At 43.8% G+C, this 21,593-nt stretch overlaps 1 protein-coding gene across 1 annotated transcript in view; it reads right to left on the bottom strand.

Moving 5' to 3' along the window:
* Positions 1 to 21,593, bottom strand: part of LOC147110665 (coiled-coil domain-containing protein 154-like) — a 158,297-nt gene that overhangs the window by 38,123 nt on the left and 98,581 nt on the right. Inside the window, exons 11-12 of the mRNA XM_086002249.1 lie at positions 12,385 to 12,449; positions 9,933 to 10,047 (exon numbers count right to left, since the gene is read on the bottom strand). Of these exons, the coding sequence (XP_085858375.1) occupies positions 9,933 to 10,047; positions 12,385 to 12,449 (180 nt within the window). The remainder of the gene's footprint in view (positions 1 to 9,932; positions 10,048 to 12,384; positions 12,450 to 21,593) is intronic.

Below are 21,593 nucleotides of genomic sequence, written 5' to 3' on the forward strand. Positions count from 1 at the left end.
AATCTTTACCATTGCTTTTGTTTATTACAATTCCAATAACGATGATAATCTTCACTTTGAATTACATCAAAACACCCAAGTGACTACCCTTGTGACTGTGTGTGTTAACTTTCTCTTATGTGTGCTCCTACGTGGTGCTTCCCCCTGTGACTTCAGCAGATGTTGAGGCACCTTGCTCACTTTCATGCTGCTCCTGCTTCGACACCTTTGGCGGGCGTCCTCTGGGTTTGGGAGCCTGAGGGGGCTCGGCAACAGTCTGCTCCTCCTGCGGCTGTACAGGGGCTGAGACGGCCATCTCAGTTGGGTGAGGAATCTGGGGCTCTGACTGAGGGCTCCACAGTGGCATGGGAGTGTGAGCACTTGGAGAGGAGCCCACACTTCCTTGTTGTCGACCACCAACATCTCTCTGATGGGTCGCCCGCACTTCACTGCTAGCAAGTAGCTGCAGAGCACCTTGCTACACATCAGTGGGGCCATTAGGACCCATCTCTGTACTGACAATCCTCATAACGAGGATGTCCATGTACCTCTGGTGTCTCTCCTCAATAGATGTCCATCTATCCTCCATAGCAGACCATCTATTTAGAAGAGTCGCCACGCTCTGTTGAGTCTGGCGACTTATGTCCTCCAATGAGGTTGCCACACTCTCCATGGCGGAACTGTAGATTTTTAAAATACCCTGTAAAATGCTGAAAGCCTGTTTGGCCCAGTGGTAAGGGCATGAAACGGTTAAACTTCGAGGCACAGAAAAGGTGCCAGTCAGTAAAGTCTGCAGTTCTTGGAGAACAGATTGATATTGGACAATGAAAGCTTTGACTCATGATTAACTCTGAAAAGGACATTGAACAGTGAGGCCTTGAATCATGATTGGTTTCAATGGGAAAATTTAACATCTGGACAATGCTCTGAGTTTAACTGAAACAATGGGGGTCACGATCGACTTCCTGATATGAATGGAAGACACAAGTCCTGAGCAGGCAATCAGCCAACCGCCCATCAACAGTAATAGAAATCACATTGAATATGCATTACAGAAAGCGGGAGAGGAGATAAGGAGTTATCTTCGATCTCACAACTCTGTACACCTCCGGTGATTGAATTACAGGTTGACGAGGTGTGAATGTCGGACAGTTCAGCAAACCGACAACTGAAACTGGTTGGGGGAGGCCCAGCATGGGGCCAGGTGACTAAAAGAACTATGAGAAGGAACACACCACAGCGCTCTCTCTCTTTCACTCGGAAGCTCTCTCTCGGAAGCTAGCTCTGACTACAGCAACTGCCAGGTGTAAGGAAGGAAGGGAAAACGGTCATCTCCAGCTCCCAGCCTGCAATCAACGTCGTCCACGACCAGCCGGACGGGTGTTTGTAAGTATCAGTTGATTCTACAAGGGGTTTGTGCTTTGTGGGCAGCTGCAGTCAGATAAAGGAGGACGGGGACAGGTCATCTCCGATCCAGGCCTACAATCCACAATGGTAACGACTGGCCGTATAGGTGATTGTAAGTTTCAGCCAAATCTCAACAGGTTTTTGTCTGTGTTTTGTTGGTTTTAATAAACTAACAGTTTTGGGTTGAACCTAAACCTTTGTGTCGTCTACCATTTTGTTCCTGTAAAACCCAGAGTCAAAGAACCCTTGTAAAGACGAGGAAATCAAACACCTTACAGAACGTTCATGCGCCATTGCCTCCACCATGGCATTGCTTATGTTTGGGATGGACTCCTCCATTCTCTGCACACTCGCAGTTACTGTCGATGCAAAACCTGTAAGAGACTCCTGTACTTGTTACTGAAGTTCCAGCACCGCTCTCTTTCTGGATGGCCCCAGAGGCACAGGGTCCACATGCAGCTGAGCAGAGCAGAGCTGTCCAGCGCCCTCCGACGAGGACTCTCATCTGCTGTCGCTGTCGCCACCATCTACTGATGCTCACTTGTGATCCACCAGGCGACAACACTAATCTATCTCGCAAGGACCCACCGAGGCGTGCCTCTCTGCGTTGGTGCTGAGTGCGCAGTTCTGCTGACACTGCACCTTCAGAGGTTGCAGCTTCCTCTGAGGAGTCTTCCGGCTCTTCCTCCTGGACAGTGGGGAGGGGGGCTCTCGATGGTCCTGTGGGGGAGTAAAGGCATGAGTTAGACATGTGATATTAACATAGCAGGCACATTGAATTATGCAGATGATCAGAACTCAATCTGTATGAACATCAGATGCCATATCAGTCACTCATGCAATCTAAATGAGGGTTTGCAATCTATTCTGTCACCAGCTTGCTCTACTGCGCCCGTTTCTCCGTCCCCCACTTCCAGCTCCTCAGCACCTCTGCCGATGTGGAGGGCATCCTCCTCAGCGGTGATCAAGTGGGCAATCAAAGGTGGCCCTCCTCCTGTCCTCCCCCTCTTATTGTCAGCTCTCTTTTCCTGCAATGAGGGACACAAGTGGAGTTTGAGTGAGAATGTTGGAGTGAGTGTAGAGAATCCATAGCATAAATGCTTAGAGGGAGACAAAGATGGAGCATGGTGCCAATACCAAGGTCCCTCCCTGCACAGTAGAATGGTTAAGTGATTCTATATATATATATTTTATATATATATATATATATATATAAATAATATATATATATATAAATAAAATATATATATAATATTCTATATATATATATATAAAGCAGCTCTTGTCTGTCTGTCCCGATGTCTGTCTGTCCGTGTTCTATACGTTTGAAAGTTAGAGCGTACTGACGCGCGCGTCGCCTCAAAAGAAAGCTTGCGATTCCGGACCGGTCATAGGCGTATTTACCTTTCGGCCGGACAAAAACCGCGCCCGCGGTATCCGAAAAACGTTCAGCGTTCCACTCATTAGCATCTCATTAGCGACCTTGTGACGTCGAGGTCAACCAATCGGACGGTGGGTTCCTGGCGCGTGCCGGCCTACAGTTGAGTGTCGAGTGACTCGACGATTGACCAATCCTACGCTTCGGTGACCTGACCGGTCGACCAATCGGTGCGTGTGTGGGCGGGCCTTATCCTTCTGAACCGAGGTGAGTGGCCGCCATCTTGATTTTTCACGATTCTTTCCCCCCACACTTTCTGTGTGTTAGGGAACTAAGGTAAATATTTGAATTATGTGTTAGGGAATTAATTAACAATTTATTTCAGTTTTATATTGTGTTTAGCAGCACCCCCCTCCTCCTCACCCTCGCGCAGGGGGGACTCGGTGCTGGTCTCCAGGCCCGCTGCAGGCAGGCCTGAAGCTCCAAAAATTTCTCTCTCTCTCCTTCTCCTCTTCCCTCTCTCTCCTTCTCCTCTTCCCTCTCTCTCCTTCTCCTCTTCCCTCTCTCTCCTTCTCCTCTTCCCTCTCTCTCCTTCTCCTCTTCCCTCTCTGTCTCTCTCTACTTCCCCCTCTCAGGTTTGACGGTGTCGGGGCCCGAAGTGAGCCGCTCTAACGGCCACCAGCCCGCGGGGTTTCCCTGCCTACTCCCCGCAGGCCGCCTCGCGCCGCTGGCACTGACCGCGCATGCGCCGCCCGCCCACGAGAGCCCGCTCCGGCTTTTTTTTTTTTTTTTTTATAAAACGGCAACCACGCATGCGCACGGCCCGCCACCCCGTGACGTCAGCACGCATCAGTTTAAAAAAAATGAAGAGGCCGCCAGTTGCGCAGCCGCCTTGACGCTGGCACGCATGCGCACGGCCCCTGTGACGCCAGCACACAGCCTCGGGAGATCGCGGGGGGTGCGGGCCTTGGGAAATCGCGGGGGGGGGGGGGGGCGGAGAGCCTCGGGAAATCGCCGGGGGGGGAGGGGGGGGTGGGGGGAGGACCTCGGGAAATCGCCGGGGGGGGGGGGGGGGGGGGGGGGGGGAGGACCTCGGGAAATCGCGGGGGGGGGGGTGGAGAGCCTCTCTGTTCCCCCACCCGTCTCTCTCTGTTCCCCCCTCCCCCCAGTCTCTCTCTGTTCCCCCCCAGTCTCTCTGTTCCCCCCCCCCCCAGTCTCTCTCTGTTCCCCCCCCCCCCAGTCTCTCTCTGCCGCCCCCCCACCCCCCCAGTCGCTCTCTCTCTCTCTTCCAACAACAACATGCCCTCGAAAAAGCCTCGGCAACGCCGGGCTCACCCCAGCTAGTATAATATATATATAGAGGGATGGTTAAGGGTGCAAGGGATGCAAGGGTAAAGTGGGATGTGTAGGAGTGGGTTGACAATGCAGAGTGCTGGCGATGAGAGGAGATGGGGAGCAGATTGAAGGTAAGTGTGATGTTATACTCACTTTTGCTGTGCGTATCAGGTCATTGAACCTTTTCCTGCACTGAACCCAGATGCATGCACACAAAGACCTGGCGCTCACCTCCTCAGCAATTTGCAGCCAGGCTGCCTTGGTTTCCTGAGGAGGCTTCCTCCGTCCATTTGATGGGAACAGTACCGCTTGGCACCCTCTCACTCCCTCCAAAAGAGCACGGAGGGAGTAGTCATCGAATCTTGGAGCTGCCTTAGGTCTGGAAGCAGTCATTGCAATATATGCCAAACCGGGAAGCAGCAGAATAGGAATGAACAACATCAAGGCTGCATGGGCCCCTTAAATGCAGCTGGATGAAAGACATCAGCAGACCCGAACCCACTGATTGGGCCGGGTAGCGCGCACGACGGGCTTTATCAGCCCACTTAAGGCAAAATCGTTATTTCACAGCGGCTGAAGCCGGCAGTGGGACCAGAACCCGCCGAACAGCCAACCTGACTCCAACCCGCCGCCGAGGGTAAAATCGAGCCCGTAGTCTTGTGTTATCCCTTCACTAGGTTGGCACCTCATTTTTAGGTACGCCTGGTGCTGCTCCTGGCATGCTCTTCTACACTCCTCATTGAACCAGGGTTGATCATCTAGCTTGATGGTGATGGAGGTGTGAGGGATGTGTCAGGCCTTGAAGTTACAGATTGTGGTGGTATACAATTCTGCCGCTGCTGATGGCCCACAGCACCTCATGGATGCCCAGTTTTGAGCTGCTAGATATGTTCTTAATCTATCTCCCACTTAGCACGGTGGTAATGCCACACGACACGATGGAGGGTGTCCTCAGTGTAAAGACGGGACATGGTCTCCACGAGGACTGTGCAGTGGTCACTCCTACCAATGTTGTCATGGACAGATGCAGCTGAGGACGAGGTCAAGTAGGTTATTCCCTCATGTTGGTTCTCTCGCCACCTGCTGAAAACCCAGTCTGGCAGCTACATCCTTCAGATCTCGAACAGCTCAGTCAGTGGTGGTACTAGCGAGCCACTCTTGGTGATGGACATTGAAGTTCCCCACCCAGAGCACATCATCCCAAGTTGTGCAGACAGGAAGTGTACATTGGTGCATGATTTTTATCTGTCATATAAAAGACAGATAAATATATTTAATTTCTGAATTCATATACACTCAATTCATACATTGTAATCCTTGTTAACTTTTTGTGAAACAAAGTGATTAATGAGGGAAAATTTCCATTTGGAAAAAATACTACAGATAATCTTTTAAAAAGTTTTTCAAGTCTTAAAGTAAAGGTGGTAATTTGACCCACTAATCACATTCCTTTCACAGACTATGCATAAATTGCCCTATCTTGGGTGGTTGGGAGTGGTGGGAGGGTGTATTTCCTCAGGACTTCTCCCACTCTGCCACCCTAATTATGGGGAATGCCGTTTACACGCATAAATGCAATTTCTTCCAAAGTTACGGTGCCAGAGTGGGAGAAACCTTGAGGAAATTCACCCCCATGGACTTTGCCCAACTAATTTGATCTCCTGAATGAAGTGAACAAACACAAGTAAAATGTCCAGGAAGAAAATGACCAAAAAGAAACACCTATGTGAAATTTCTCTCTGACCCCTTACAAATCTAGCATTACAGCCTCCATTATTCAGCCTTAAGCAGTTGTAGTCTACAGGTAAAAACATTCAGAATTTCAGGACCGAACAAACCATCATCTTCCTTAAACTTCAGTCGCATTCTTACCCATTTACAGCTGTGTTCAGCCATAAAATCTTTTAGAATTATATACAAACATAGAAACATAGAAGATAGGAGCAGGAGTAGGCCATTCAACGCGATCATGGCTGATCATCCAAATTCAGTACCCGGTCCCTGCTTTCTCCCCATACCCCTTGATCCCTTTAGCCTTAAGAAATATATCCAACTCCTTCTTGAATATATTTAATGAATTGGCCTCTACTGCCTTCTGTGGTAGAGAATTCCACAGGTTCACCACTCTCTGGGTGAAGAAATTCCTCCTAATTTCTGTCCTAAATGGCCTACCCTTTATCCTTAGTCTGTGACCCCTGGTTCTGGACTCTCCGACCATCGGGAACATCCTTCCTGCATCTAGTCTGTCCAGTCCTGTCAGAATTTTATAAGTTTCAATGAGATCCCCTCTCATTCTTCTAAACTCCAGCGAGTACAAACCCAATCGACCCAATCTCTCCTCATACGTCATTCCTGCCATCCCAGGTATCAGCCTGGTGAATCTTCGCTGAACTCCTTCCATGGCAAAAACATCCTTCCTCAGATAAGGCGACCAAAACGGCACACAATACTCAAGATGTGGTCTCACCAAGGCCCTGTATAACTGCAACAAGACATCCTTGTTCCTGTACTCAAACCCTCTCGTATTTGGTCTGGTTGTCCCTTGAAGAATTCACCTGACATGCATCATAGACCCTCTTTTTTTGATTCATCATCTTCTCTATCTCCCTCGTCATCCAAGGAGCCCTTGCTTTGGTTCCCTTACCCTTCCCTCTTGTTGGTATGTATCTAGCTTGTAATTGGAACATCTCCTCCTTAAAGATCACTCATTGTTCTGTTACAGTTTTTCCTGTCAGTCTTTGGTTCCATTTTACTCTGGCTAGATCCTTTTGCATCCCATTGAAGTTAGCCCTATTCCAGTTTAGAAGTTCCACTCTAGATTGTTCCTTGCTCCTCTCCATTGCTAATCTAAATCTTATATGATATGATGATCTCTCATACCAAAGTGTTCTCCCAGACAGACACTTGGTCGACCTGGCCCACCTCATTCCCCAGCACCAGATCCAGCAATGCCTCCTTCCTGGTTGGGCCAAGAACATATTGGTCAAGGAAATTCTCCTGAACACATTTCAGAAATTCCTGCCCCTCCTTTCCCTTTATCCTAGCATTTTCCCAATCGATATTTGGGTAATTAAAGTCACCCAATATCAACACTCTATAGCTCTTGCATATCTCTGCGATTTCCTTGCAGATTTGCTCCTCTACCTCCCTCTCACGATTTGGAGGCCTATAGAATACCCCCAATAGCGTGACCATACCCTTTCTGCTCCTCAACTCTAACCAAATGGATTCTGCCCTAGTCCCCTCAAGAACATCCTCCCTTTCCAACACTACAATGTCTTCCTTATTCAGCACTGCCACTCCACCTCCCTTTTTTCATTCCGTATCTTTTCTGAACACCTTGAACATTAAGTGCCCCGTCCTCACCGTTTTTAAGCCATTAGTGATTTTAGTACAGAGGTCATGCAATTTTAATATGCAAAATGTTTCAAATGAAATTGTATCCTTTACATGCAACTATCATTTTATGTCAAATCCTTTTCAAGTTTTAAATTTATTACAGCATATAGGTTAAATTATACTTATTTTATATTAAAAGAAAAGATAATTTTTGATTCCAAAGATCAAAAACACCATGATCTGTACTGATTCATAACCCAGCTATTTTATTTCACCACACAAACCAACGATATAGCAGCTGGCCATTTGATGTAACATTGCTTGAAATTTGTATTAGATGCCTACTTAGGTTTATTTTTTACAATTCAATTGGCTTAATACTAGGAACATTGACTGCATCAGTTGTTACTTATGGATGTCTTTTTAAATTTTATAAATCTGATAAGGTGCAGTGCACATTTCAATTGTCATGCTGACTTCCATTTAAACTGTTTGCCCTAAAGCTTAAGATAACATGTTTTTACCTAAGATAACCTCATTTTTTTTTTTTTTTTTTTTTTTGCAGTTCAACCACAGTGCAGTGTTTCATGAATTTGTTCACCAACAATTTTCCTGTGCATTGTTTCAGGGTCAGTGAAAGACTATCATGCATGATTCAAATTTTGACTGATTTTACTTAGAATAATTTTCAAAGCCACAACCAGACAAGGGTCTGTCCAGTTTATAAGCTACAGCGCCAAAATCATTGCTTGTAAAAACATGATGCAAGTTTAAGATTAAAGAGTCTCAGGCTTTTGCACTGTGGTTCTGCAATGTTTATCTGTGAGACTGCTGTATCAAAAAAGCAGACTTTCTGTACTGAATTACTAAAGTTACTTTCAGCTTTATCCCCAAAACTATCAATTGCTTAAACTAGAACCTTTAGCACTCTTATTCTAAAAGCACCGTTTAACAATTGTCACTTTTTTTTCCACCTGGGGTGCAGTTCCACGGGTGCCCGCAGCTCTCCAATACCTCACCTGCATGCCCATTCTTCATGTGTGAGCAAGACAGTGACTGTGGACAGGGTATTCGACTATGTACAACATCAGAACCAAGTTTGAAGCTGACTTCAACTAATGTCCACACATATGGACTTTTGAGTAGAAGTTAATACAGCCCATCTTTAATCTAGTTGAACCAGGCTCTTCGCAATCTTGGCGTCATATTTCACCCCGAGATGAGTTTCCAAATACATGTTCGCGCCATCACTAAGACTGTCTATTTCCATCTCCGGAACATCGCTTAACTCCGCCCCAACCTCAGCTCAAGTGGCTCAGTGCCAAATTTTGTTTTATAATACTCCTGTGAAGCTTTACTATGTTAAAGGTGCTATATAATTACAAGTTGTTGTTGTTGATACAAAATATATTTTACTTATTGTTTAATACTTTTTAAAATATAAATTCTAAATTACGTAAAATAACCTTTCCGTAAAAGCTTTAGAAAATAATCGATTGCCATTTCTGCTGTCCTTAACATGATGCTGCTCAAAACTATCATACAGCACTCCTGAAAGAATTAAACTTAAAAAAAAATACAAATCGATGCTCTCAAGTACTACCTACAAAACTGATATATTAAGTTCAAGCTAAAATTAAGGGATAATGTAAAACCATGGAACATTTCTAAATCGACAGCATGATCTGAATAAAATCTAAAAAGATGTAGGTCAAAAGCTATCATAAACTTGGAATAATTTGTTTTATGCTGATAATAAATGCAAGCTTCATTCAGCTTGTGCAGCAACTCACTGAAATATTTTTCATGTTTGACTAAACTTCACCCAAGGTCAGTAAACCTCCCACAAAGCATATTACTGCATTTCATGAGTAAATTTATATCATAATAGTACCATTGTAGGTGCAGCATAACTGCATATAAAGTTTTCCATCAGTATAACTTGAGAGGATTGTGAGTGGGCAGTGCCAAGTTATACTATCTGCTTCCCACCACACTCAAACAGGGGAAAACAAAACAGCGTACAAGCATTTTCACAGGTTCCGCTTGTGGACATCTGAAACTCAGCAAAATTTTTAATGTTAGTAGAGACCTGGCTGTTAAAGCTTTAAGGGCAGTTTAGCAAACTACCTAGATTTTTTTTTTTTTTTTTTTTTAAATAAACTTAAATGTTGCATTAGATGCAGTTATACTGCTCCAGCGAGAAGCTATCTCCTTGAGGTGGTCTTACACCCACCACCAGGATCCTGAACATGCCAGTTCGACCAGTACACCTTCTGTCACCGTGATCCTAAACACTTCAGTCATAGAATTACCCTAACACAGTACTTACTGCAGTAGTGAAAAATGTGCCCAATAATGTCGCTAAGAGTATGATGATTATAAACAACTTAAATACAGACAAAATTCATAATTAATTACACAATTATCAGTTACAAAATTGACTATGGCCAGTTAAAAAGACCAAATAAATGTAATCAGATGTTAAACTTACAACTATCAAGTTTTCTTTGATCTTTGTAATTTCTCCAGGTGTGTCCTCTTTAATTCGATGGATGTCAGCCAACAATGCTCTCATGGCCTGTCGCACTAACTCAACATCCCACACCCTAAGTACACAAATCCCAAATCTGAATTAATGTTTTTACTCTGTGTCCATTTTATGTATTAAAGTTACTGGAATTTATCTGTCCAGTAAGACATTTTGCATCATCCAATAAAGTACAACAAACTATCTAAATTAATATGTTTTACCTTCAAAAATCCTTAAAAGATCAATAGAAAGATAGCCACATTTTTTATTTAGATGATGGCTGTGTTTTCATATTGATTCAAGAGATACAAAATACTTACACATATGATTTAATTTTAATTGACCTGTAATAATGTTAACAAGCAAAGTGAAATCGAATGCTTAAGATTCTACATGCTTCGAGAATAAAAACTTGAATTTCAAGAAATAACTTAAAAAGTAATTTAGACAAAGACTGAAACAGACAATTAACAAAAAGTAGGGAAGTGATCACTTTAGACTCCTTATATAAATAGTATCGACATCTGCTTCAAGATAACTGTGGTTTCGGTTGATCAAGGCAAAATTTGACCTTTCCTATTTTTACAAGAAATATGTTACTGAGAACCTACTACAAATAGTTTTATCTCAATTCTGCCCTGCCCAATAGGCTTTCAGAGTGTTAAATAGATTCTGAACAATATAATTGCACAAGCCTTATTTTTTTTACAAAATTGATGGAAAAGCAGAGCTATTTTAATACTTTTGCACTCATTCTATGTTGCTAAAATTAATCTTGTATAAATAATCCAGAAAGAATCACATGAAATACAAAGAAACAAAGAGAACATGTGTTAAATATTAGGTAGGTGCACTGACCTTATTCAGTAAAGAAACTACCAAATTTCAACAACATAAATATACTGCACAAATGTAAAGGATTAATGAAAGCATTATTCTCCACTTACATTAATAATGGATTAACACTTGGAGAGAAGTTAACTTCTCTTAAAGGAAGCAAGCCATTATAATCTAAATCCAGTAATATTAAATTAGAAATTTAAGAAATGCTGGAAATAAATGACAGATATGGATATATACTGCCTATAATGTTTTGTTCAATTAATGTGGTGACTAGAGCTAGAGTTTAGAGTAAAATAAAATTATGTCTCCAAAAGTATTTCCTAGTGTCAGGAATATCAATAAGATAGACTTTAAACTGGCTACAAAACAGAAGAGAGAGAGTAAGGGTTAAAGGTAGTTGCTCAGAATGGCAAAAGGTGGGCAGTGGTTTTGCATAAACGATTTGGACTCGAGAATCGGAAGATCAAAATTTTAAAATTTGCAGACATCAAATTGGGGGATTACAGTTAATACAGAGGGGGACTGTGACAAAATACAGGAAGACATTAATAAACTTGCATAATGGGCATGTAATTTGCAAATTAACTTCAATATAGATAAGTGTGAGGTGGGAAGAATAAGGAGGCCACATACTCCTTGGAAAATAAGTGTTTAAATGGGGTAGAGGAGCAGGGGGATTTGGGGGTACGGTACAAATACACAAATCACTACAAGTAGCAATGCAGGTTAATAAGGCCATAAAAAACAGTGGGGTTCATTTCTAGAGGGACAGAATTGAAAAGCAGAGAACTTATGTTAAACTTGTATAGAACCTTGGTTAGACCACTCTTGGAAAACCGTGAACAGTTCTGGTCTCCAGATTATAAAAAGGATATAGAGGCATGAGAGAAGGTGCAAAAACGATTTACGAGGATGATACCAGAACTGAGAAGTTATACCTATCAGGAAAGATTGAACAGGAAAAAAGACTGAGGGGTGACCTAATAGAGGTATTTCAGATTTTGAAAGGGTTTGATAGGGTAGACGTAGAGAAGATGTTTCCACTTGTGGGGGAGACCAGACTAGGGGCCATAAATATAAGATAGTCACTAATAAATCCAATAGGTAATTCAGGATAAGCTACTTCACCCAGAGAGTGGTTAGAATGTGGAACTCGCTACCACAAGGACCAGTTCAGGCAACTAACATAGATGCATTTAAGGGGAAGCTAGTTAAACACATGAAGAAGAAAGGGATAGAAGGATATGCTGATGGGGTTAGATGAAGAAGGATGGGAGGAGGCTCGTGTGCAGCATAAACACCGGTATGGACTTGTTAGCCGATTGGCCTGTTTCTGGGTGTACTATGTAATACTATACAACTGAATTACATTAATAGTGGCTGCTGCTGACAACTTGCATTTTAACCTTGAAATCTTTTTGAGTTTAAGTGATAGCCACAGTTTCACATTTGTTCTCTCTTTCTCTCTAGTTAATGACTTGAAGCAGAAGTTTATAAGATTTATTTAAAGATATGCAGATTTTTAAAATCCCAATTTACAAGATTATCAATACAAATCTAGTCTGGTTACCGGTTTTGGAATTCTTCCTTCATCGTAGCTTTTGACTCAGCATATTTTAATTGTATTGCTTCAGCCTATTGTGCAAAATTTTATTAAAAAGGTTTAGTCCCCATTGAACAAAGCATGTTTACATTTTCTTCTAAATCAACCTGTAAATCTTGTAATTTTCTATCTTTAGAAAGCGTAAATAACCTTGCATGCCCTTTTCAATCAACTTTCTCACTCTAATATTTTTATTCCTGTTCTTTAAGTATTTATCTGGAAGGTAGCCGAACAATTTGGTCCTCTATCGATTACAGCCTGCAACTCGCAGCTAAGAGGTATGTGAGAGGTTAAGGGTGATTCGCCATCCAACTTTCCTTATTTCCAGAAGGTAGGAAGGAGATTCACAGGGAAGAAACCACATCGTAATAGTAAACATTCGACACTCAATGGATAACTACTTTACTAGACTCTTTTACTTTGATTGCTAAAATTCAAAATGTTTCACTTACCCAATTATGAGTGAAGACTAGAGAGGAAAGTTTACATCAAGACCTTCACCCTAACAAGCCTGTTCCAATGAGTATCTGATTATCTATAGCCATCCTTATCCTGATCAATTCCATTCTTAATCAGAAATCCAGCTCTTTTTTTAGAAAAGGAATTATTTACTGTAGAACAGTTTTTGCTATGATTCTATTCCTTACGTCTACTACTCTGAAAAAAAAATTCCAATCATCTCAAGTTTTGTGCGGTGTTTTGGTTTGCTATACATGTTCTTCAATTCTGTGATCATAGTCAAAATTAAACAACCACTATATCCAGCTGAGTGGTTTGCCATTAAGACCACGGGCCTCGATATTCTTTAAAAAGCTCACATTCAAATATTGGAAGCAGTTCAAAGAAAAGCCACAAGTGCTCGACATCGGAGTTAGGAGGAAAGAGTGGAAAGACAAACTTTTCAGACTTGAAAGGAGGCATCTGAGAAGTAATCTTCTATAGAGTTTTATAAAGCAGTAAATCATATGGAAAAAGGTAAATCTGGAAAATTACTTTAAATTAAATTGCAAAAGTAGAACAAGTTCAAACCAGTAAAAGGCAAAATGAGAACAGGTATTAGGAACTTATTCACACAAAGACTGATAAACACAGGGAGCGGACTTCTGCATGGAATAATGGAAGTGAAAGTCCTGGAATCATTTAGAAACCAATTGGATGCTGCAATCGGGGGAACTTTAGGGTAATTTTGGATACATGAACTAAGATGGATCAAATGACCTTTGTCATCCATAATCATTTTGTGACCTTATATGACTAAGGGAGATTTTCCTAGGTCAGTACCCAGGCGCACTAGATCACCTGGGTACAACAAATATTGGAAAATTTGATAGCTTGTCTGTAAAAGAACCTATTCAATTTTCATCCACTTAATTAATGGAAGGTAAATCAAACTGTACCATTACAGGTATGTGCTCCCTCCGTCTAATTTTCCAGTATTCACAGTGTCCAGACAATCTAGTGTGCCTGGGAACAGATCCAGGGAAATGTTCCCTTATAATTCAAATCTCATATCTCATTCCTTTTTTGCATAGTCAGGGTATGATCCACTATCTACCAGCCCATTGTCAACACTGGATAGAATATCTAACATACAGAGTAAATAAGGAGAAACTGTTTCCACTGGTAGGAGGGCCGGTAACCAATGTGCCCTCTAATTTTTTTCCCCCTGCCCGGGCCGCTGGTGAGCGGCCTGCGTGGGTCCTCACGATCGGTGCGCAGCTGCACACCTTAGGGGGAACACTGCCGGTAATCAAAGGACACAAATTTAAGATAACTGGCAAAAAAAAAGAGGGAAGATGAGGAGAAATGCTTTTTACACAGACTTGTGGTCTCCACAAGTGAAACATCTTGTCTACATCTATCTTATCAAACCCCTTCATAATTTTAAAGACCTCTATTAGGTCACCCCTCAGTCTTCTCTTTTCTAAGGAGGTGCTCTTCCCTTCCTCAGTGAGGAAAAAGCCTCCCCAGCAGACTAAAACTGTGTGGATGCAGGTGGCCCAGGAGGTCAACTCAATCTCCATGCCGCAGAACCTGGCTGCAGTGCAGGAAGAGGTTTCATGACCTTCTCCGCACAGGAAAAATGAGCATGACTTTCCCATCACCCTCAATCTGATCCCCATCGCCTCTCCTCACCAGCACTCTGCTTTGCCAACCTCTTCCTCCATATCCTACTTGACACTTACATCCCTGCACCCTTACCCATTCCCTATTCCCTCTCTCTCTATGGTCACATTCACTTAACTATTCGACCATGCAGCCCCCTCACTCCCTATCACTGTGATGCAATGACAACAACTTACAACACACAGGGAGAGCCCTTTGTCTCCTTCTAAGCATTTATGCTATGGATTCTCTACACTCACTCCTTCATTCTCACTCAAACTCCACTTGTGTCCCTCATTGCAGGAAAAGAGAGCCCATAATAAGAGGGAAAGAGCGAGGACAGGAGGAGGGCCACCCTCAGTAGCCCAGCTCACCACCTCAGAGGCAGCCCTGGAAATCGCCGTTGTTGAGGCCGATTCGCAAGTGGGGGACGGACGGGCGCATCACAGCAAGCTGGTGACAGAAGAGTTTGGCATCTCTCTCATTGACATTGCATCAGTGACTGATAATGATTCTGATGCTCTAACAGTTTGACTAATGATCATCTGCACAATTCAATGTGCATGCAACCTTTACCTCACATCTCTAATTCTTTCCTTTACTCCCCAACAGGACCATCGACAGCCCCCGTCCCCAGTGAGCCACAAGACTCCTCAGAGGAAGCTGCAACCTCTGAGGGCGCAGCGTCAGTAGAATTCAGCACACCCACTCACACTCGGTGGGACCTTCGCAAGATAGAGTAGTGTTGCCGCCTGGTGTATCACAGCTCACAAGTGAGCATCAGTAGATGGTGGAGACAGGGGCAGCAGTGGAGAGTCCGCGTCAGAGGGCAGAGGACTCTGCCAGCTCGGCTCAGCTGCACGTCGACCCTGTGCCTCCAGGTCCATCCAGAAGGACAGCGGTGCTGGAACTCCAGGAACAGGTGCAGGAGTCTCTGGCAGGTTTTGCCTCCAGGGTCGCTGCGAGTGTGGAGCGAATGGAGGAGTCCATCGCGAACATGAGCAGAGCCTTTGTGGAGGCATTGGCGTATGAACGCATCACCACGGAAAGGATGGCAATCTCCGTGGAAAGGAAGGCTATGGTAGAGGAGAGGATGGCTACGGCCATGGAGGAGCTAAGTCGCCAGAGTGTTGAAAACATGGTCATTGTTCAGAATAGTTTTCCAGCATTTTCTGTTGTTATTTCGGATTTCCAGCATCTGCAGTATTTTGCTATCGTACTAGTCACAAGGGGAGTCACTTGGGTGTTCTGTTGCATTGTTTTTTGACAAGCCATCCTTGTAATGTTATAATAAACAGATTTGATGGCAAACTGTTGAAGTTGTGGCCTGTGTCATCTCGTAAATGGGACTTCCACATTGAGGGCTTAGGGCGACTTGCAATTGTCAGTATGGTGGTCAGAGTGATAGGAATCTGCAGGAATTCTTGTCCATTGTCGATGCTCTGGAAAGAAGGTGCGAGGCAAAAGTGTTTGATTGTGCAGGCTAAGGAAATCTGGCCAACATGAGTGCGTCCCTTACATCCCGGGCAGCAATGTGGTCGCGTGCTGGTGCCTTCTGGCCTGTGCAGCTTCAGGTGGGCGAGCAGCAGCTTGGCGCTGCTGTTGTTGTTGTTGTTGTTCATGGTTCTGCTGCTGCCACGGCTGGTCTTCGTCTGAATCTGATGTCCAGGAGGAAAGGAAATAAATGATTCCCATGCTTCTGGTATATGCCTCAGTTGAGGAAGCGCTCAGTCAAGGGGGGGGGGGGGGGGGGGAAAGAGGGGTTTCCCAGGAGGTCACACTGGAGATGGGTGTCAGAGTCCAAACTTCCACAACAATGAGTATGCCTGCTAAAAGTTCCCCCAGACCTGAGACAACAAAGTTCTGCCACCTGCAAATGATCATTGTTGAAAACTCCTTTTTAATGGTGGAGCTGCAGCTGTTAGTAAGCAATCCACTTGTGAGGCCGCCAGGATTAACTGGCATGTTCCAGAGGAGAAGTGCAGGACGGGGGAAATGTGTTAAAATCAGAAAGGCCTCTCAAAATGGGATTATAGAGGCAATTAACTGTTTGTTAAGGGCCTATCCCGCCTCTTGAAGGTGGGATGGAAACAGGGTCTGAAAACTCGATTCTGGGAAAATTGCTCGGAGGCAGGCTGGAGGGGGATCTTCCTTTTTTTGCGATTTTAACACCTCACATGCCTCCAATCCCGCCTCCTCGGGCCTGGCAAAATCGAGCCCTTTTTATCCAAGCTGTATGTGACCTTCTTATTCTTCCTACCAAAATGTAACACCTCACACTTAGCTATATTGAAATTCATTAGCCAACTGCATGCCCATTCTGCAAGTTTATTAATGTCTTCTTGTATTTTGTCATGGTCTTCCTCAGTCTTAACTATACCATCCATCCCCCCACACCCCCAATTTGGTGTGATCTGCAAATTTTGAAATTGTACTTCCGATTCCCGAAGCCAAATCATTTATGTAAATTGTGAACAACTGCTCCTTGTAGTCTGCGTCTGCGTAGCTATCCTTAACCCTTACTCTGTTTTCTGTTCTGTAATCAGCTTGTTATCCATTTGCAAGGAGCATTTGTAATAAGGTGGACGAATTGGCTGCGCAAATAGAGGTAAACGAATATGATTTGGTTGGGATTACGGAAACGTGGCTCAAGGATGGCCAAGGCTGGGAACTCAACATCCAGGGGTACTCGATATTCAGGAAAGATAGGCAAATAGGAAAGGGAGGTGGGGTAGCATTACTGGTTAAAGAAGGGATTAATACAATTGTAATGAAGGATATTAGCTCTGATGATGTGGAATCTGTATGGGTAGAATTGAGAAATACTAAGGGGAAAAAAACATTAGTGGGAGTGGTATATAGACCTCCCAACAGTAAGGCGGAGGTTGGGGATGGCATTAAAAGGGAAATTAAAGAAGCGTGCAATAAGGGCACAGCAGTCATCATGGGTGACTTTAATCTACATATAGATTGGGCCAACCAAATTAGTAACAACACTGTGGAGGAGGAATTCCTGGAGTGTTTACGGGATGGTTTCCTGGACCAATATGTCGAGGAACCAACCAGAGATCAGGCCATCTTAGACTGGGTATTATGTAACGAGAAAGGATTCATTAGCAATCTTGTTGTACGAGGCCCCTTGGGTCGGAGCGATCATAATATGATAGAATTCTTCATTAAGATGGAGAATGAAGTAGTTGACTCAGAGACTAGGGTCCTCAATTTAAATAAAGGAAACTACGATGGTCTGAGGAGCGAGTTGGGTAGGATTGATTGGGGAATGTCACTCAAGGGTTGACGGTGGATAGGCAATGGCAAACATTCAAAGACCGAATGGATGAGCTACAGAATTTGTTCGTCCCAGTTTGGCATATAAAACAAAAAAGGTGACTCAACCGTGGCTAACAAGGGAAATTAGGGATAGCATAAGATCCAAGGAGAGGACATATAAATTGGCCAGAAAAAGCAATAATCCTGAGGATTGGGAGCAGTTTAGGATTCAACAAAGGAGGACAAAGGGATTAATTAAGAAAGGGAAAATAGAATATGAGAGTAAGCTAGCCTGGAACATAAAAACTGACTGTAAAAGCTTTTATAGATATGTGAAGAGAAAAAGATTGGTGAAGTCAAGCGTAGGTCCCTTGCAGTCAGAATCAGGGGAATTTATAATGGGAAACAAAGAAATGGCAGACCAACTAAATTCATACTTTGGTTCTGTCTTCACAAAGGAGGACACAAATAACCTCCCAGAGATGCTGGGGAACATAGGGTCTGATGAAAGGGTGGAACTGAAAGAAATCAGTATTTGTAGGGAAATGGTGTTAGGAAAATTGATGGGACGGAAAGCCGATAAATCCCCAGGGCCTGATAATCTACATCCCAGGGTACTTAAGGAAGTGGCCCTAGAAATAGTAGATGCATTGCTGGTCTTCTTCCAGAACTCGATAGACTCTGGAACAGTACCCATGGATTGGAGGGTAGCTAATGTTACCCCACTATTCAAAAAAGGTGGTAGAGAAAAAGCGGGGAATTATAGACCGGTAAGCCTGACATCGGTAGTGGGGAAAATGCTAGAGTCTATTATAAAAGATGTAATAGCAGAGCACTTGGAAAGCAGTGACAGGATCGGACAAAGTAACATGGATTTACAAAAGGTAAATCATGCTTGACTAATCTACTGGAATTTTTTGAGGATGTAACTGGTAAAATAGATAAGGGAGAACCAGTGGACGTGGTGTATTTGGACTTTCAGAAGGCTTTCGATAAGGTCCCACAAGAGATTAGCGTGCAAAATTAAGGCACATGGGATTGGGGGCAAGGTGTTGACTTGGATAGAGAACTGGTTGGCGGACAGAAAGCAAAGAGTTGGAATAAACGGGTCGTTTTCCGAGTGGCAGGCAGTGACTAGTGGGGTACCGCAAGGATCGGTCCTAGGACCCCAGCTGTTCACAATATATATTAATGATCTGGACGAGGGAATTGGATGTAATATCTCCAAATTTGCAGACGACACAAAGCTGGGTGGGAGGGTAAGCTGTGAGGAGGATGTCGTGAAGCTCCAGTGCGATTTGGACAGGTTGGGTGATTGGGCAGAAAAATGGCAAATGCACTATAATGTGGATAAATGTGAGGTTATCCACTTTGGTGGCAAAAACAGGAAGGCAGATTATTATTTGAATGGCAATAGATTGGGAGAAGGGGAAGTGCAGAGAGACCTGGGTGTTCTTGTGCACCAGTCGCTGAAGGTAAGCATGCAGGTGCAGCAGGCGGTTAAGAAGGCAAATGGTATGTTGGCCTTCGTAGCAAGAGGGTTCGAGTACAAGAACAAGGATGTCTTGCTACAGTTGTACAGGGCCTTGGTGAGACCGCACCTTGAGTACTGTGTGCAGTTTTGGTCGCCTTACCTGAGGAAGGACGTTCTTGCCATGGAAGGAGTGCAGCAAAGATTCACCAGGCTGATACCTGGGATGGCAGGAATGACGTATGAGGAGAGATTGTGTCGATTGGGCTTATACTCACTGGAGTTTAGAAGATTGAGAGGGGATCTCATCGAAACCTATAAAATTCTGTCAGGCCTGGACAGACTAGATGCAGGAAGGATGTTTCTGATGGCCGGGGAGTCCAGAACCAGGGGTCATAGTCTAAGGATAAGGGGTAAGCCATTTAAGACTGAAATGAGGAGGAATTTCTTCACCCAGAGAGTGGTGAACCTGTGGAATTCTCTGCCACAGAGGGCGGTGGAGGCCAGTTCATTAAATATATTCAAGAAAGAGTTGGATATATTTCTTAAGGCTAAAGGGATCAAGGGATATGGGGAGAAGGCAGGGACAGGGTACTGAACTTGGATGATCAGCCATGATCTCATTGAATGGCGGAGCAGGCTCGAAGGGCCGAATGGCCTACTCCTGCTCCTATCTTCTATGTTTCTATGTTTGCTACTTGTCCCCTGACTCCACATGCTCTGATCTTGGTCATGAGCCTACTATGTGGTACCTTATCAAAGGCCTATTGAAAATCCAAATATATTACATTTACTACATTACCCTCGTCTACCCTTTCTGTTACTTCTTCAAACAATTCCGTAAGGTTGGTCAAGCATGACCTTCCCTTTTGAAATTCGTGCTAACTATTCTTCATTATATTTTCGGTTTCCAGATGTTTTTCTGTTGCATTTTTCAGTAAAGATTCCATTATTTTTCCTACCACCAATGTTAAACTAATTGGTCTATAGTTCCCTGGACTTGTTCCATCTCCCTTTTGAAATATAGGTATAACATTAGCTGTCTGCCAGTCCTCTGGCACAATTTCCTTTTCTAGTGAATTTACATATATAACAGTGTCTCTGCTATCTCTTGCCTAGCATCTTTTAATATGCACGGATGCAATCCATCCGATCCGGAGTCTTATCCTCTCTAAGTTTGATTAGTTTGTTAATTATCTCCCACCTTTCTATCTTAAATGTCTTTATCTCGATTTTAATCTCTTCTTCTAATGTTATGCTCACTTTGTTAGTCTCCCTGATAAATAATGAGGCTAAGTAATTGTTCAATATTTCTGCCATTTCGATGTCATTACCAGCAAGTTTATCTTGTACATCCCTTAGTGCCCTATCCCTATCCTGATTTTTCTTTTGTTATTTATGTATCTGTAGAACACTTTAATATTTCTTTTTATATTCCTTGATAATTTAATTTTGTAGTTCCTCTTTGTCTTCCTTTTTTTTTTACTTCTTTCCTAACCTCTTCATATTCCCTTTTGTCATACTCTCCTTGGTTATCTATGTACATAGTGTACACCTTTGCCTTTAGTCTAAATTTTGATCTTATGGGCTGGATTTTAAGGAGGAGGGCGAGTTGGGGGTGGGGAGGCTCCGAAGCGGTCAGGAAGCCCGGGAGGCAGGGTTTCCCGCAGGCCCTGCTGACTTTAACGGCAGGGCCTGAGTTGCATGCGAGGTATAACATTAGCTGTCCGCCAGTTAAATTCCCGCCTGCAGTCAGCCTGACTGAGAGGCTGGCTGGCTACGGGCAGGTAGGTCTGCGACACTAGGCCACACAGAGGAGGGAGGGAGGGATCGGGTCAGGCAGGGCCAGTAAAGGGATCGGAGGGGGGCGGTGGGGTCAGCCAGGGATTGGAGGCCTTGTGAGAGGGGTCTCCGATCACAGGGGTGTGGGTTAGGCAGGGACCCTAGATCTTGGAGGTAGGTATAAAGGCACTTACCTCCTGGGTCCAGCAGTCCCCGCCTTGCTGTAACTGCCGGGTTTTACAAATTGTGTAAAACACGACCACATGCAATTAAAAACAACCTGGAGGTTAAAAAAAAAGGCTTCCAGCTCATTATATTTAAATTGAGATCCCGCTTCCTGGGAGCATGTTGGTCACCCGCGCCCATTAAAACCGGAAGTGGGTGGGTTGGAGATGGGGTCAGGTCGGGAATCCCATTTTTAACAATTTAACTGCCCCCACACCACCCTTAGGTTAAAATTCCTCCTTCTGTCTTTATTCATCCATGGTGTTTCATTATTGGCTAGTTTGTTCTTGTATTTTAGCAGAATATATTTCTCCTGGACTCT

This window comes from Somniosus microcephalus, chromosome 11, assembly GCF_052327205.1.
Source record: "Somniosus microcephalus isolate GS21.2 chromosome 11, FLI_Smic_1.0, whole genome shotgun sequence".
Taxonomy (NCBI): Eukaryota; Metazoa; Chordata; class Chondrichthyes; order Squaliformes; family Somniosidae; genus Somniosus; species Somniosus microcephalus.